The 17,957-nt window shown below is 43.2% G+C and overlaps 2 protein-coding genes across 2 annotated transcripts; both read right to left on the bottom strand.

Annotated features, from left to right (window-relative positions):
- Window positions 1-1,940: 1,940 nt before the first annotated feature.
- LOC115022043 (uncharacterized) lies at window positions 1,941-3,835 on the bottom strand. Its single transcript, XM_029452844.1, has 6 exons — window positions 3,824-3,835; window positions 3,476-3,591; window positions 3,208-3,390; window positions 2,882-3,017; window positions 2,246-2,485; window positions 1,941-2,039 (listed from the first exon to the last, which is right to left on the bottom strand). The coding sequence occupies exons 1-6, from the start codon at window positions 3,833-3,835 to the stop codon at window positions 1,941-1,943; spliced, it is 786 nt and encodes a 261-aa protein (XP_029308704.1).
- A 459-nt stretch (window positions 3,836-4,294) lies between these two features.
- On the bottom strand, window positions 4,295-16,940 carry LOC115018505 (rho GTPase-activating protein 20-like). Its single transcript, XM_029447500.1, has 16 exons — window positions 16,685-16,940; window positions 13,854-13,939; window positions 12,216-12,389; window positions 11,953-12,102; window positions 11,798-11,839; window positions 11,627-11,711; window positions 11,384-11,461; window positions 11,182-11,248; window positions 10,705-10,896; window positions 10,378-10,550; window positions 10,043-10,207; window positions 9,238-9,350; window positions 8,876-9,068; window positions 8,042-8,156; window positions 6,869-7,776; window positions 4,295-6,708 (listed from the first exon to the last, which is right to left on the bottom strand). Exons 1-16 carry the CDS (start codon window positions 16,751-16,753, stop codon window positions 6,013-6,015), a joined length of 3,306 nt encoding a protein of 1,101 aa, XP_029303360.1. The 5' UTR covers window positions 16,754-16,940; the 3' UTR covers window positions 4,295-6,012.
- Between the last annotated feature and the right edge of the window lie 1,017 nt (window positions 16,941-17,957).

The following is a 17,957-nucleotide window of genomic DNA, read 5'->3' as shown; positions in this document are numbered from 1 at the left end:
TGGCCGGAGAATCGGAGCAGCGGGGGCGGTACTACAGGTCACTTTACCGCACCGTTGTGATGAAAAGAGACCGAAAGAACGAGATCACAGGTACAAGCGGCCGAAATGGGTTTTCTCAGACGGGTGGCCTGGCGTCTCCCTTAGAGATAGGGTGAGAAGCTCAGCCATCCGTGAGAGACTCGGAGTAGAAGCCGCTGCTCCTTTACGTTGAAAGGAGCCAGTTGAGGTGGTTCAGGCATCTAGTAAGGATGCCACCTGGGCGCCTCCCTAGGGAGGTGTTCCAGGCACGTCCAGCTGGGAGGAGACCCCGGGGAAGACCCAGGACTCGGTGGTGAGATTATATCTCCTCACTGGCCTGGGAACGCCTCAGGATCCCCCAGTCGGAGCTGGAGGATGTGGCCCGGAGAAGGGAAGATTGGGGTTCCTTACTGGAGCTGCTGCCCCCGCGACCCGACCCCGGATAAGAGGTAGACGATGGATGGATGGATGGATGGAAAGCATTATTAAATAAAATGGCAATTCTTATGCACTCTATTTTCACCCAAAAAAATGAAGTTAGTTCATGACCTGACATTTCTGGCTTGAGTATGTTTACTCAGAAGAGACTGGGTCCGTGTGATTCTTTTAGTTCACTCTTCTCCTTTCCTCCGCTCTGTTTCTGACTGTAAGTGCGTGCGCACGTGTTTGTGTGTGTCGGGAGTGAAACAGAGCAGTGTGAAGCTGCACCGGTTAAAATAGAAAACCCCTTAATAACTTATTGATTAAAGGTCCGGGTCCTTATAGGTCGGCATCCGCCTGTTAGTGACCAATGGTATAGTACAGGGGTCGGTAACCTTTTTGGCTGGGAGAGCCAAAAAAAATGTATGTAAAAAAAGTCATAGTATATTTTAAAATATGAAAAAATTAAGCAGGAGAGACTTGTGTCGGACTACGACAAAGTGAAGGCCGAAGAGAAGGATGCGAAGCTACAGAAACTCATGTAGGCATCTAGCTGCACCGTTATCGATTAACAGCCGATGTAAGACGAATTGTTTAAATCTTGGTGTAAATGTGTGTTTGTGTCCAGACTGCTGAATGAAGAGAGGGAGCAGGCCAGAGAGGACTTGAAGGGCCTGCAGGAGACTGTGGTGAGTGTGTGAAGTTACAATGTTGGAGTTGTTGTAGACCATAGCTTCAGAAACTATTCCCTTTCATACCATAGAATAATAATAATAATAATAATAATAATAATAATACAGTATGTCATGAAACTTAAAAGAAACCCTAAGATGAACATGGCATCAGTGTAGTTCACCTGGTGAGTGGGTGTCCTGTGTAAAAGGTAATAATCCTTTCTACCTGGGTTCAACCCCGACCTGCTGCATGCCATTATATCATCTTAAAGGCAATAAAACGTTTTTAAAGTTCCCTACCCCTCCAAAAAGATGTTTTAAATTCCTGTATTGTGTTTTTTTTATGCTTCTTTTCATCCTTTATTTACTAATATTTTTTACATATTACACATACTACATTTCTTCTGTTTTAGTTACTATATCGTCTTTAGTTACTGATTATTAATTGTTCACTTGTTCCTTTATTTACTGATTATTAATTGTTCACTTGTTCCTTTATTTACTGATTATTAATTGTTCACTTGTTCCTTTATTTACTGATTATTAATTGTTCACTTGTTCCTTTATTTACTGATTATTAATTGGACAATGTGACTGGCAGTGAAGAAGAGGTGCGTTCAATGACCGCTGTTGTGTCCAGGTGGAGACAGCATGAACAGTGTGTGCAGCTCGTGGTATCGGAGGTGGAAGAATAAAAGTTCTGACTGTTCTACCTCTGATAATAAATGATGACACAAGAGATGTAACTTTTTGTTCTTTTTATTGAAGTTCACATTAAGTGTTTGACTCAAGTGAGTGATTGTCCGGTCAGAAGATTGGAGATAATACTTAGTCTGTTCCAGCGCTGATGCATTGGCTGAACAGGTTCCTCAGGAACTTTGCTGCGGAGGCGAACATTCTACGAATGGCGGGGAACTTCTGTCTCCTCTGAGGTGGTGGCGTCGATCCATTCACCAGCTCAATGACTTCAGTGTGAGAGACTGATGTGTTTGTCTCAATGACTTCAGTGTGAGAGACTGATGTGTTTGTCTCAATGACTCAATGACTTCAGTCTGAGAGACTGATGTGTTTGTCTCAATGACTTCAGTCTGAGAGACTGATGTGTTTGTCTCAATGACTTCAGTGTGAGAGACTGATGTGTTTGTCTCGATGATGGGAGCAACTTTTCTAGACTTGCGGCAGGAAGTCTTCTTGACTTTGGCCATGAAGCTGATGTTTTTTCTTGAAGACTTCTGCAGCTGAGCCTTTAATGTCTTGGCAACAGCTTCTTCAAACTTCCCATCTTTGGACACCATGTCAGCCTGAAGCCTTGCAGCAGATCCAAACTGGTGGCAAAGCTCTTTATAGACGGGGATGTGGATGTTTCCAACTGTCTGTGGGAGAGAGAGACTTCCAACAGTACTCTCGCTCAGTCGTTCCAACATCACAGCTAAATCCACGTTGTATATTGTTGTCTTGGTGGAGTGAGCGATGTGATCCACCAGCTTACAGACAAAAAAGACGAGAAAGGTCTCATCTCTCTGTGGCAGCTCCTCTTCTGTTTCGCCTTTTCTGTCTGATTTATGGTTCTGCTCTTCTGTATCTTCTTCTTCTTCGCCTGCTTGTAAGATCTCTATCAATATTTTGCCGATATGATAAACTATGCCTTCAGTGGGAGATTCATTTGACGTTTGTGACTCATTTGAAAATGGTGAAGATTGAGTGGTGCTATGCAGTGCCTGGTTCACTCTCTCTGTGACCTCTTCTGCGAACATCTTCAGTAATGTTACAGAGTCGTCGGTCCTCTTCTGTCGGAATCCTAGTGCTGCACCAAAACAGTAGTCTAATGAATTCCCAATGCTGGCTTGAATATCTTCTTCCGTCACGCTGTTAAAAGTACGCCCTTGCAAATAATCATAAGCGTTGCTGGAAAAAGAAAAACAGTCAGGCATTAGTCAACTGATGCTGGAATGAGTCCTAAAACCCAAAATGAGTTAGCATTTTAGCACTTCCAGTTCCCTCGTCTCCAAATCGATGTGTTTTTAATGGATTTTTGGTTAGATAAGGGTTGTGATGAACAGAAGCTGAAGAGATTTTAACGTTTTGTTTGACTTACATTGTGTCACTGCTGTTTTTAGCATTCTCCAGTTCAGCGTGGACGTCTATCCAGCTTTGAACCTGAGGTGCCACAGTGTCCAGGATCGTGATGGTGGCGCAATCTAAGATGTGACGACACATGCCGGACATCAGCAAACCTCTGTGTGAGTCCATTTTGAGATTGTTTAATATCTCCCATTCGCTAAAAGAAAATATTAGGAATGGTTTAGCAAAACAAATATTTTACATAATTTCTGAGTTTATTTGCTTGAAGAATTGTAACTTACTCATCATCTGGGACTACATCCATATAAATCCTGATCCACAGTGCAAAGAGGTCAGATGTGAACAGAGGCACTTCCAATTCGCTGCACCTCAGTCCTGAAAGTTCATCTGATGGAATCTAGAAAGAAAAACAATCAGGTTTTAACAGCCAGGCATCTTTTACACTCCAACTAAACACTTCTCATTAGGATGTTTGAAATGTGACTAAATTATTAATAGTTGTTGTACTTCATTCACAAATTCAATTCATAAAAGCATCTCTTAAGTACATCTGAAAGTTTCAGACAGACCACATTTGATTTGATCGAAGATTGGTGGGAACTTTTCCAAGCCAGGCCAAATTTTCTTACCTTGTAATCCATATCGAGTTCGTTATTATCCGTTTCGAGGTCGATAATATCCATATCGAGTCTGTTATTAACCATGTTCAGTGGTAATATGTCGAAGGAGGAATAATACTTTAAGTTCTGAAGTTTCAGCTGAAGATATAAAGATCTGCTCAGTGTCTTTGATGATGTAATAAGGCCTTTTATGACTCTAGAACAAGTGGCTTTGATCTGCGTTTCTATGACAACGCACGCAGGCAGACCTGCACGCATGCACGCACGCACGCAGGCAGACCTGCACGCACGCATTTTGGAGGGGAAGCAACGGTACGGAGTGCTTGGACATGATTTCAACAGATGAATGAACATTTCAGATGTTGAAATATTGAATTGATAAAGCTTTATTGAGTAACACCGCTGTAACAGCATCGTAGCAGGATTACGTGCAAACAGCGTCTGCGTTGACAGACTTGCTGCTGGCGTCACGCAGTCATTGCACAGCGCTGATGGAAACAATGCACATTTCACCAACAGCTGATATATTTATTAACAATAAACATTTCCTACAGACTACAGGACGAGAAGCTTATAATACAACATGTTCAGTGCTGTCATCTCCCCCTCAATGCGCTGCGGGCTCACCGAGCAAACTTACGGACAATTTGTTTTAATACATTCTATTAAAAACCAAAGAGTGAAAAATAATTTCATAAAAAAAAGCACCTTTCTATTTGCATGTGAATCAAGTTCTATATATTCTGCTGGAAAGAAAAATATTGTGTTTCTTCCACAACAAATATAAACAAATAATTACGTGTCACGTTAATCAGGTCATTTTATTTGTAAAAGCAGGTTGTTAACACAGCGTATGAATATATATTTATATAATCGATCATAGACAATATAATAAAGCAACAGTCTTGTGGCCTATTTAAACAAAGTTCTGAGCTGCATAACACAAAGTTTGAAAAACATCCTCGAGGGATCATATTTACATAACAGGAGCATTGTGAGCATGTAATGAAAGCTAATCAATACAGGCGTGTGTGAAATACACATTTTTTGGCAACAAATAGAAAACAAGGATCATACCTACAAATTGTGCTGCTGGAACACGTGACATGTAAACGCTAATGCAACAAGCGATTAAAATGTGTGTACAAAAAAGTATATTGTTATAATATTTAAAGGGCAAAGACTCAACACTTGATCGTTTTTATACTTTAGTATCGTTGACCTGCGGAACACCAGTATAGATTTCACAATAAAAGCACAGTTTCATTAATAGCGAATGATCACGTGACCTTAATCTACAAAAGTCAACTTGTGTAAATTTGTAAAATATTTATTAAAGTTAAGATTCTACCAGTAATATGAAGAGATGGTTCGGAATCAAAACTACAATCATGATTATATAAGATGTTGTTTAAACTGACTTAAAGCAAAGTTCTAGTTAAAGTCAGTGTGTAGCCAGGCTGCATTTACACTACACGCCTAAAACAAAACTAATTATATTACATATTGTCTCCTATTAATTATGTTCCAATGCAATTATTGTACGTTAATTTTTTAATCGTGTGTCATAAAAGTTGTAAAACGTTGTGTTTATTAAGCGTCTGCTTTGATCAAAACTCATGTTTACTTAATAATAGATTCAGTATAATAAGTGCAATCCTTAAACATCTATAAACTGTACGTATGCTTTATTTTTAGAGATTTAAATCATGAAGTTAAAGTTAATTTAAATGAGAGATTCTACTGTAAAAAGGCAACACCAGGTAGTTTAAATTGGCAGGTTTTAACTTTGGCCTGATATAGTTTAAAAGTGAGATGATGCATCATTTAGACTGTGATAAACGTATTATTTCAATATATATAAGATTACAAAGTAGAATTCTTTCTGCATGTGTAAATCCAGCCTTGAGGACATTCAAGCAAACGTGTTCCCTTACTGGCACTAAGTTTAAAATGTACTTATCTAAGTATGTGTTTAAAACTAAATGGACCTGGTTTTGCTTTCTCCTTGTTTGTTCTACCAAAGTAAACTACTTAAATGTGAAGTGCTGTGAAAGACTAAGATGTAGATCAATGTCGTCTAATGAAACACCAAAAAGCAGACACATAATAACTATGCTTTTATGTTGAAAACAGCAGTGAAGTATTTCTAACGTGTATTCTTTGTCTTCCAGTTTAGCTCCGCGTCACGCTCGCTCTCAGACGTAAGACTCTTCAGCAAACAGAAGCTGGTCGAAGTCTGGTTCTGCGGAGGGATCGCTGCATCTCTTCAGCCACTCCCTGCGACTCTCCATCAGGGCGAGCGCCACCTGCTGGCTGCTCTGGGGGTTACTGCGCGGGTGAGAGGAGAAGTAGTCCTTCACTGCTTTGGTGGCATAGGGGGAGAGGCAGAAACGGGACTCTGGTATCCCCCCCTGTGTATCCACCTCAGAGACCTTGAGTCTGGAGTCGCTGGGCCGCCTCGCCTGTGTGATGGAGGCTCGGTCCACGAGCTGCCGCCCGGGTTCAGACTCCCGGCGCTTGTGGAGCCTGCCGCTGCATCGCTCCTCCACAGAGTGAGACTTGTGTTGCTTGAACAGGGACAGAGACGGCCCACTCTGCTTGTAGAATAACGCTGGCTGCCTCAGCTCATTCACGTCACTCACTGCAGGGCTGTTGAGCGGGGAGTCTGAGGAACTGATCCAGGTGGACTTGGGAACGTGAAGACTCCCCGTAGAGCGGTGGTGAGCGGGGGGGCTGGATGAGTCCAGTCGGGGCTTCCCCATCACATGGCTCCTTCCTGCTGCTGCATCTTTTGAGGCTCTGCAGGATATTTTGGGCTTGGGCTGTCTGCTGGAGATCAGTTTCCCTCCTGCCTTGCCTTTCTCTGGGACAGCTTTCCCCGCGGGTCCTCCCTAGAAACACAGAGTGCATTAACCTTCACCGTATATCGCAGGGTTCAACTTTAATGCGTTTGTGCACATACGACATGAGAGGGAAATGATATTATCTTTTCACGTCCATATTTGATTCTATATAATGTGCTGTAATAAATAAATTAACTATTTTACTCACCCCCGTCTTGTAGTCTTCTTCCTTCTCCGGGTTGTCTTGTTGGGTGAGTGACAGCCTCCGGCCTTTCTTCAGCCATGAGTTTGGGTGGAGGCCCCTGCAAACCTTTAAGGTGCCCCAGTTAAGTGCTTCTTTGGGCGGGGAGCTTTTTGGACCCAGGTCTGGATGTCCACCAGAGGTCAGCGCAGAGCTTACGGGTGAGGAGGGAGCAGAGACAGGGGGGGAGCTGGAGGGTGGATGTGTCCGGGTTGGGTGAATCGCAGGTCGGGTCGCCCATGTGTGGTCGCCGCTGAGGGAGTCCAGAGAGTCCAGGGAGGAGCGGGTTGCTGCAGGGGAGTTGGGGGTCGAGGAGAGACTGGGGGAGCTCACCTTCACAGCTGCTGAGCCGGGCTCACCTCCACCCCTCCGGATCTGACCACTGGAGTGCGTGCGAGTGAGACTGTGGCTGCTCGGCTTCTTGGAGAGCTCTTCTTCATCATCCTCATCCTCGCCAGAGAGACCATCAGTACTCCCTGGAACACACGGGCCAAACTTGGACATGTACGCTATAGCCGGCTCCGAGCGTCGCCGCTGTCTGTGCCGACCACCCAGAGACAGTAAGTTCAGGGTGGACTCCACGGTCAGTGCATCCTGGGTGGGGCTTGAGAGGTCGGCGTCGTGTCTCCTGCATCTGGTTCTCCCCAGTGGGTGTAACTTCAGAGCCAGCGGGCTGTCAGTTTGTGTCTGCTGTAGATCTGGGTCGCAGTCGCAGTCGCAGTCGCTGAACGTGAGGATGGACTCCAGGCTGCCTTGTAGTGGTTTGGCTCTAATGCGCCTGCTGCTGCAGAAGCCCGGCGAGCCTCCGCTGCTGTTGTCCAACCCGTTCTCTAGACTGTCGTAGGACGAGTCTGTCAGAGGGTACAGCCACGAGTCTAACGCCGGAGAGTGATGCAGAAGACACAAGGAAAGACATAAATGAGATAGATGTAGAAACACTGAGAAACAAAAACACATTGCCGATGGGAAGCTGCTTCAATAAACTGTATGTGCAACGTGTAGCCAAGAAATACTTTACAGACTTGTTCTGTAATCTGTCTTTATATGATAAAAACACATTTTCCAACTTCTAATCCTGCGTCATTGTGTCACTTGTACAGTTATTATTTTGTTATATGCCATACACATGTGTTTCTGTACCTGATCCCATCTCGTCCGTGTTGAGTCTTTGTGGCGGCCCTCCGAACAGGGAGGAGGGATCCGCTCCCAGAATCTGCTGACAGTGTTCAATCATGAACTTCACCAGCTCACAAACCTGCAGCAGACAAGAGGAAGACATGTGTAACAACTGAGGCTGAGCTAGAACAACAAGTGTAACAATTGTTTAGAGTTTATCAATGTTCTTTGTCCAACTATCTGTAGTGTTACAACTTACTGCTCCCATCTCCCATCCTTTCTGAGCAGCTGGTGATACAATGCTTAACTTTCTCCTTCTGCAGGGCATTATCTTTAGTCTGTTCTCGTGCATATTCCAAGAAGTGAAACAGTTCTAAAACTAGAGCTTTCTATAAAGCTGACTTGACATTTAGTAAGCTCAGAAGTGTTACAATACTCTAACACGGGAATTAACAAAGATCTTGTTTCCAAAAACAACATTCAGTTGACAGTTTAGGCAGATCAACATTACTGAAAGGTGATCCCAGTATAGGAAAATGAGCTTCTTGCTATTTCAAATGTTTCTAAATCAGAGATTAGAGGAAGTTGTCCTGATCCAGCAGCGGTTAATAAACTGGTTTGCTATTGTTTCCTGAGATTGCAACTTTTCTGTAGTTTTAATGACCTGCTGACAAAGTTAACAATCTTCTCTTTGTTACTGAGCTGTGACACGGCGGAGAAAGACAGATTTAATTGTGTTGCAACATTACAACAATCCTGGGAGTCCGAGTCAAAACAGCAAGTTCCAGCGGGCCAACTGTACCCGGGTCAAATTCCACAATGTATTAGCTGAAGAGATATTCCCTCCCACTCTCTCACCTTCTTAGTTCCCTCTCCCTCCACCTCAGGGCTACAGGGCGCTCCAGGAGCCCAGAGCATGCTGGGAGCGATGCACACGGATAAATTGAAGCTCGTCATCTGGTTCTCCTCGGCGTTGCCCTGGATACCGCGCAGCATGGCCAACAGGTAGCGCAGCAGCAGAGCGTTTTCTTTGGGCAGGCGGAAAATCATCCTGCAGAAAAACCGGGGAATTAAAATGTGCATCGTTTAAACGAGAAGAATAAAGAGAATGATGTGGTTTATTACAACACACACACACACACACACACACACACACACACACACACACACACACACACACACACACACACACACACACACACACACACACACACACACACCTCTTTACGTCCTGCACTTGTTCTTCCTCCTCCTCCTCTTCCTCCAGCACATCCATCCATTCTTCATGCAGCTCACAACACAGCAAGCTGCTTGGGATGCTGCGCAGGAAATCCTGAAAACATGCACACACACACATCACACACACACCGGTTAGATATTCCTATTACTTGGTAGAAGTGAGAGATGTTCACTTGCACAATTAAAATAGTTTGAGACATCATAGTGCTGCGGTGTAAATATGTGACATGGTTTAAGTTCTCCTGTTATCCCTCCAGATAATAAGAGATTATAATCCAGATTACAATAACAAGACATCCTGTGAACAGCGTGTCCTGCTAACGTAGCTGCAGAGCGTGTAACACAGGAGGATTCATTTTGTTCTTACAGATGTGGGTCAATAAGGTCACGACCAACACAGTGAGACGTGTGCTCGACCGTGATGTTATGTAAAGATGGGAGTGTTAAATATACACACACACACACACACACACACACACTCACTCATATTACACTCGAATAATTAGAAAAAGATTCTCTGAGATTAAAATGTTGCAGCCTCATCTCACCACAGACGTCCCCGCGTGTCGTGTATTATGAGGATGATCTAATAAAAACTTTGCAATCAGATTTAGCATTAAGGAAATACTCGTGATTGTAGCTCAGATTCAGAAGATTATCAGAAGCTTCCGGATAAATTTGTGATTTTTTTTTCTTGGCATGTCAACCCCCCCCCCCCCCCCCCCTCTCCATGATTATAATTTGTTTGACCAACAACAGCCCTAATACGCAGTCGCACCGTCTCACCTTAAAGACTCCGGCAATGAGAAAGACGTGGTCTCTTGTCAGAGGAAGTTGAAACTCTCCGCCGTCCAGAGAGTCCCGCAGCTCCCTGACAGCCCGAGCCCCCGCCGGCCGCCGGAAGATCCCACGTGTCCATGAACCCTCGTGGTACAGAAACGCCATCATGTCCTGGTGACGGAGAGTGTTTATTTATCACTACAATACTCATTGCCATACTATTGTTATAGTTGTCTATCTTTCTTATTCATTCCTTTTCTTATGTCTACACATATATATTAATCATTTTGTTTTTGTAAGGTCGTATGTCAGGGAACGTTCTGTATGTCGTGCCTAATCACCATTACTGGCTTTGGCAGAGCGTCCTCGACACAAACTGAGCTGAGCGGCCGGCCGAACAGGCAGCCGCGGGCCGCGCTGGCCAGGGACAGGTCGTTCAGGTGAGAGGAGGAGCCTCGCCAGAAGGCCCAGGTGATGAGGGAACGCCTTCTTTTAAACGGCTTCTGAGACCAATCTGAGAAGAAAACACAACGTCCCAGAATGCACGAGTAATTAAATAGATAAGAACGACTAAGGGGACAAAAAAGGTTCAAAAACAAAGTTCTCTTTTTAATTTGGTTACTTTTGATACACTTCCAATCTCAATCCTGAATGAAGAACAAGCTCACCTGCAGGTTCATGCAGTGTTTCAACAGGCCGAGGCTTCATAATGAACTGGCACTGCTTGTACACCTGCATCTGCTCCACCTGCATGGCCCTCTGTCTGTCTGCGGCCGTGCTGCTGCCACCGCCACCGCCGCCGCCCTGGGGCGCCGTGTGCCTCACATGACTCATCTGGATACTGAACGGAAACTCATGACCTGAGACGGAGGACAAGATGCACTGTCACTCCCTGCAGGCTTGATATTAAACATTGATAATATCACATTATCAGTTAACACACACACTGTGACTCCGCACTTGCACCCTGCAGGAGCTGCATTACACAACACACACTCTTCTCTGGGAATGAATGGTACTAGTGTGTGTGTGTCGAGGCTCAGAGCAGTGTTTCTCAAACCTTTTCTGTCATGCCCCCCCTTTCACAAGGGAAAGAAATGACCCGATGATATTTTGTCAAACTCATCTAGTCCTCGTTCACTGACCTATCAGAGGATAGGGGGCGTTGTCCCTCTTGGAGATGACCCACAGCTGGAAGTCTTTCACATTCCCCTGAGCAAAACAGAGACAAAGATGTTCAGAAAAACAAGACTCGCCTCAGAGAACAAGACGCCTCGCAAACAAACAAGCAAAGCATATCTTACATTTCATGAAAGCAAGAGGAGATTAATGTATTTCTTCACTCACGATGACGCTGAACTGCTGCAGAGCCAGCCGGACCACCTCATTGGTCGAATCTGAGTTGCTGACCGGAAGCGTCTTGGTCTAATCGGGGGGGGAGAAGGACAGACTGACATATAGGGTGCAGGATCAACAGCACATCACATACTTTACGCTGTGAGGAAACAGAGAACTCGTGGAGCTTAAAGCGGGAGAAATACGGTGTTTTATATATAAAATCTTCAGAATGTTAAGATTACAGAAACTTACAACAGCAAAAGTATTGATTCCCTTCCCGTACACTCTCAGAGGAATTGTTTTGGGTTCTTCTTTCTCCTTCTCTTCTTTTATCTGACTGGAGAGAAAGCAAAGAGGAAACGTCACTCTTTTACTCTCTTCACACACTTATGGACACAGTTGATGTTGAAGCACGAAGTTTACCTTTTGAGGAGGGACAGCCAACTGTCCTTCTGCTCTGCTGAGCTGAGGGGACCATGGGAAAGTGATTTAACATATCTGACCTTAAACATAAACACATGTTACAGCGTGTGACGCGTGCGTGTGTGCGTGTGTGCGTGTGTGTGTGTGTGTGTTACCTAAACATAGCCACACAGTTACAGGTGGGCCAGCCCATAACGAAGCTCCTCTCTGGGTTCGTGCTCCCCTCACACACCTCGTCCATGCAGCCTGCCGTCCACATCTCCCGCACACACACCTGGGCCTTGTGCTTGAAGTGGTTGGCTGATCTGGGAGCGCAGAGAGAGGCATGAGCGCCGGTGTGATGCCAAATTTAGACCCGGGCATTAACCTTAATTCATGAGGAGCAGCCAAAATGTTCCCAAACGGCACTTGTGCTTACTTGGCTTTGGCGATCACCAGCATGTCGCTGAAGAGGAAGAGGTGTCTGTCCTGAGTCTGCATCCCGGTCTTTAACTGAGCATGACCGTGGAGGAGAAACAGCCTATCAGAGCCGGTGAGGAAGGACTGGACCAATGAGCACGTCTCTGGGCACACGGGAACCAGGAAGCTGTCTCTGGAATACAAACATGGAGCCAAAATCACTGACAGGTTTTAAGTTACTTCATAAATGCACAAGTTCATCAAATATTCAATGTGTAGTCATATATAATACTGAACCTCCATCTCAGACCACATTTCCCAAAAAGCCCTCTGCTTCATGTTACAAAGAGGAACAGCCATTAACAGAACAGAAACTGTAAACGCAGAATAAATCGTCGTATTTTCAACTTTCAGACAAACGCACGTGAGATAAGCGCTTCAACATAAATCTAATGCTTCAAATAGTGATATTTCATTATAATCACTTTATGACAAGCCATGACCAGACTTAGTCAGCCCCGTCTCTTATGACGGGCGAGTGCCTCTTATTAGATTATTCACTTCAGATTTCTGTCTCTCCACCTCATCACCAAATGCAAAACAACTCCCAAACACTGACATGTATGAACATTGACTTTGATCCACTTTGACTTCAGGATTCAATAGAGATGGGTAAGAGATCAAAAGACTCCTGCACTTGTATGATGATGATGATGATGATGAAGTCATGTGTGCAGTTCAGGGTCAGGTGAGGGAATCTGCAGCTTTCAGGAAGTCAAATCTAAAGAGGACAGCAAAACTAAATCCTTAAATTGATGGTGAAGGAAGATTTGAATAGGGGAATTTTAAAATAGTGAATAAATTGGATAACAGTGAAAGGGCTGTGTTGCTGAATGTTAATATGATTTGTCTCCAAAATACCACGTCTGATTATTAAATATGAATACAGCCAGTAGCCAGTTAGCTTAGCATAAAGACTGGAAACATAGAGGGGGGGCAGCTCATAGTTGTGAACTAATAAACAAAAATGTAATAATTATGGTATAAACCAAATTAAATAACAAATAATGGTAGAAAAAATAATATTTCATCTATTAATCATCCGAGAACTTTATTATTATATGATTCCACATGTCGGCAGTGTATCGTATTAACTTTGTCCGCACTTGGAGTGAGAGTTCTGTGCACGGCTGCTCAGTGAGGTGTTTTTAATGAGGTTATTTCTTCTTCACTTTCCCAGTCCGTACACTCAAAGACAGAGCTATTAATACATTCCTGATCCTCTAATAAGTCTGTTTACAGAAGGATTATCTCTTTGAGTGGATTCAACACCTCGCTCGGGGTGGTGCCTGGGGCATGAGAGTGTGTGTGTGTGTGTGTGTGCGCGCACACGTGTGTGGCTTCGGTGTGTTCTCCGAGTGACCTCTGTGTAAGTGAACTGGATGATTTTGAGGATGTTTGTAACTGACTTAGTCGCACTGCTGGTGCCTGCGGTGACACAACCAACACCTGCAGGTAGACTTACACCATGAAGGGTCGGAGGGGACTTAAAGGTGCAATGTGCAAAGACACGTGCAGAACTAGTTCATTTGTAAGCCACAACACACATTTGCAGTTAATAATCTGGCATCAAGTCTTTGAATGTGTTTCACAGAACCTGGAGAGAGTCTTGGACCTGATGAGAGCCTTGGTGATGACCAGAGACGGGGCGGACTGCCGTCGATAACTCTGAGACTTCACCCGCTAAAAGAGACAAACAGACACAAACAGGCACAGTGAGTTCATGCAAATCAAAATAGTGTCTCACTACTGCAACTACTATTGCTTTCAACTCTCCTATTAGTCCCGACATGGAAGCATTTACGTCTATCTTGTGCTACAAAGACACTCAAATCCCACAGAGAGCGGTGGGCAGGTGTCGTGTTTACACTTTCCTCATTGGTTACATTATGTTCCACACATCCATCACACCGCTGGGACGGACTGTGGCCTCCAGGAGGACAGGAGCAGCCGATTGAAGCAGGAGAATTTAAACACGGAGGAATGTCGCAGCATGAAGATTAACCAGGTGACAACATTGCACCGTCTGTAGTGCATTCAGCCTCGATCGGTCTCTGCCATGACCCTCCTGACCTCTCTCACACTTCAGCTTCTCAGTATAAGCAAGCTGGAAATGTGTGGAAATTACAGGTCTGTGGTGCTGCAAATAAACACATGTAGTCATAACTACATGTTGTTCTTAAGAAAGTCTTTTAAATTGAAATTGAATACAATATATGGCACATAGATGCTGAATTAATCCCCTGTTTCTCTTGTGCTGCGGCCGACCAGCTGCTGCTTGCAGCCATATTGAGATCCAGTTTTTCTTTGCTGGATCCTATTATCCTCGTTACACCACGAGGGACATTAAAGCTTAATTTAATCTAATTGTGTTAAGATTTGTGAGTGTGAAGCGATGTGACAGACATAACCACATTTCCATCATTGTCACATTAATACTTATTGTGTTTCGTCAGATGTCGGCACCTGCAACGTAACCCAGTCATTTAAGCATTTGTATATACGCTAACATACTGGTGTTTAGCGGATGTAATGTTCACCATCTGAGTTAAGCATGCTAACATTTGCTAATTAGCACTAAATACAAAAAGAGGTGTTACTCATGGACTACTAAGACAACTAAAGGAGTCTGCAGGCAAGTGTTTGGTAGCCTTGCTAGCGTGTGTACTTGTGCTGTAGAAGAATAGGACAGCTGATTGGTATCTCATTAGTTTTGTGCTAAATAAAACTAAGGGAATCACCAACGTTGTAACAACTTATCCTTTGGGGGAAATGAATGACTGCTCAAAATTTCATGGCAATCCATCAAATAGTTGGTGAGATATTTCAGTGTGAACGACGTCACAGAATAGTCTGTGGGCTTTTATAAACTTTCAGTCCCAAAGAATCAAAAAGCTCCACAGTGAGAAAACATCAATGCCATCTCAGTGTAATATCATTGATTTAGCAGGCTCACACGGTGGTGACACATTCCTTAACACTCCAGCCACAACACGACAACGTTACCTTTCACTCCTTAGAATAAACTAACATAAGCTGACATGGAGATATGGGGTCTATGTTGGGAAACAACTGACCAACAACAGCGCAGCTCTTATACTAATGTCCAGTTTAAGAGGAAATTCATTCATAGAAGACTATCGTACAGCCACAGGTAACCACAGGTGCCCACCTATAAAAGAATCAATATCACTTTAAGTGTCTGCTATATTTAGAATGAATGTTTCTGCTTCACCTTGGTGTGAGACAGCCATACAGTAATGCTTCTGAAGGGGTACAGAAGCCATTTGTCTATGCTCTCTCCAACGCCACCAGACTCCATTGAAAAAACAGTCATTTTACCTCGCAGAACACTGTAGTTGCTGGTTTACCGCTGCGTCGATCGGTTAGTTAGTTTGAGTTATTGTGTGACTTTTGTGTTTTAAAGAGTTGGTTTGGATTCACCAAAACCTCACAATAACACAAACAAACTGACATATGGAGGCCGTATTACACCAGCAACCACCGTGTTCTGCCAGGTAAAATTGCTGTTTTTTTCATTGTAGTCTGGTGACCTTGAAGAGTTCATAGATAATGTTTCCCTGTCAGAAAAGGCTGCCTGACAGCAAGGTAAAGCTGTGAAAATATTCTAAATATAGCGTACACTTAAACTGATATTGAACTGTTTGAGTCACCCTCTATGTTATGTTGCTAAAACATGTGTTGCTGCTGCCCCCGTCCACACGTGATATATTTATGGATCTGTTTGAATCAGAACATACAGATGAGAAGTTGGAGCTGATGTGGAATAAATCATTAATGAAAACAAGGACGCAGCACAGTGCAGCAGGAAAGTCATCTATGCATTACCAGGACTTCTTACTGACTGAATAAAAACATTTAAGAATAATTAAATACTAATGAAAAGAGAGGTAATGTGGACATTTACATAACATTATGCATGTTTCAGTCTCATCCTCAGACCACAAGCTGATCGAGTATTTGTCCCACTATTTGAGAGGAGCTTTCAAATCAAATGTGACCACACTGGGAAAAATACCAAGTAATGTACAAGATGAAATAAACTGACATGTCTGTTGAATTGTTGTCTATAAATCACCAATAATTAAAATATTGTTTGTGGTTTTTCTGTGGCGTTTTGTACACACCATCATCCTAAACTCTTCCAAGGACTACTTCGGTTGTTAGAGCGTCTTTATAGAGGTTTCCAGGACACACATATTTCAGTTACCGCCAAGGAAAATATGATTTATTTTCTAATCAAAACCAGTAAATGAGTCCAAAGGTGAAAAAAGACGCTGACAATAACACACTTGTTTGCGCACTGTTAATTAAACCGAAATAAATTACAAAATGTACACGTTACATTCTTGAAATCGTATCTTTTAACATTAATTAATAAGATATATAGACATGTTTAAAACATACCCGCTTGTTTCCTTGCTGTCCACCGCCACGGCTGAGGCTGTCCTGCTGCTGCGGAGACATGTTGTCCATCCAGCCTGCAGACGCCCTGCGGATCACTGTCCGACTGCCTTCAGGTGATGCAGGGGGAGAGAAATCCCATTAACACCCTCCGTCTCCGAAAGGAAGAAACCATCCCAACACGAGCTTGTTAGAAGTCACTGGAAACTTTTAAGTCTGCGAGAAGGGCGCGTGCACGTGATCTGTTAAAAATAATAAGAAAAAGTTACAACACAGATATCTCTCGCTCCTCGCCATCAATGAAAGGCTGTAACAAAACACACCTCCTGTCTGGATTACCAGTTACTGTGTCACTTCTTAATGCGCCTTTACGCACAGAAGGGAGGCGGCGCGTCGACGCTGCAAAAAATAGGCCCATCTATTTTTAACCAAATTGTTTCATTCATTGTGCAGAAAATCAGATTTACCCTAAAATAAACAAGGAGAAAGGGAAGATTATGGGTACGAAGAGCTGCTTTGCTTTGGGGATCAGCTGGTTTCAAGAAGTCCAGCGGAGGAAACAAACTACGCGAGTACATTCATTTATGGATCAGTCCGCAAATCACTATCAGCAGAAACAAGATTATTCTGTTAGTAGATTACTCATACAAACATTTCTCAGAATAATTATCTCACATCTAATATGAAATTGAATAAATTATTAACTTCAGCGATAGAATATTTATGATTATCGTCCCACCTTAAAACAAAAAGATACTATTACTATATTCAAACAAACATTGTTTTTATTACATTATCCGCAGAATCTTTATTGTCATTATACTCATACACAATAAAAATGTGAAAGGCTTCTAAAGAAAAGCAGGAATAAAAACAAAATTAATAAAAAAATGTAGTTATTATTATTATTATTATTATTGTTTACACAACCAGCACTGGACCCTGGTGGAGCCCAAACCACGAGGAAAAACACACAATCTGTGTAGAGGAACACTTTTAAAGGAATCCTGGGAACATTTTGTAAACTAAAAGAAGTTATTGAGATCTGTTATCAGATTACGGGATGAAGCTCTCCGTCAGTCTGAAGCCACTTTATTAGATTCCTGTCTCTGGGAAACCGTCATGAATAGTTCGCACTGCAATCTAGGCCAAAAGGTTGTAATGTAGGACACATTCAAAGCATAGAGTCAGTAACTATGCTTCGATGAACTCTACAATAAGAAATCTGTGATCTGTAAAGCAAATATTAATGATCCAAAGCTTAAATAAAACTTAA

The sequence above is a fragment of the Cottoperca gobio genome, chromosome 2 (genome assembly GCF_900634415.1).
Source record: "Cottoperca gobio chromosome 2, fCotGob3.1, whole genome shotgun sequence".
NCBI classification, from domain to species: Eukaryota; Metazoa; Chordata; class Actinopteri; order Perciformes; family Bovichtidae; genus Cottoperca; species Cottoperca gobio.
The sequence above is the reverse complement of the archived record's forward strand: the minus strand, read 5'-3'. Positions and strand labels throughout refer to the sequence as shown.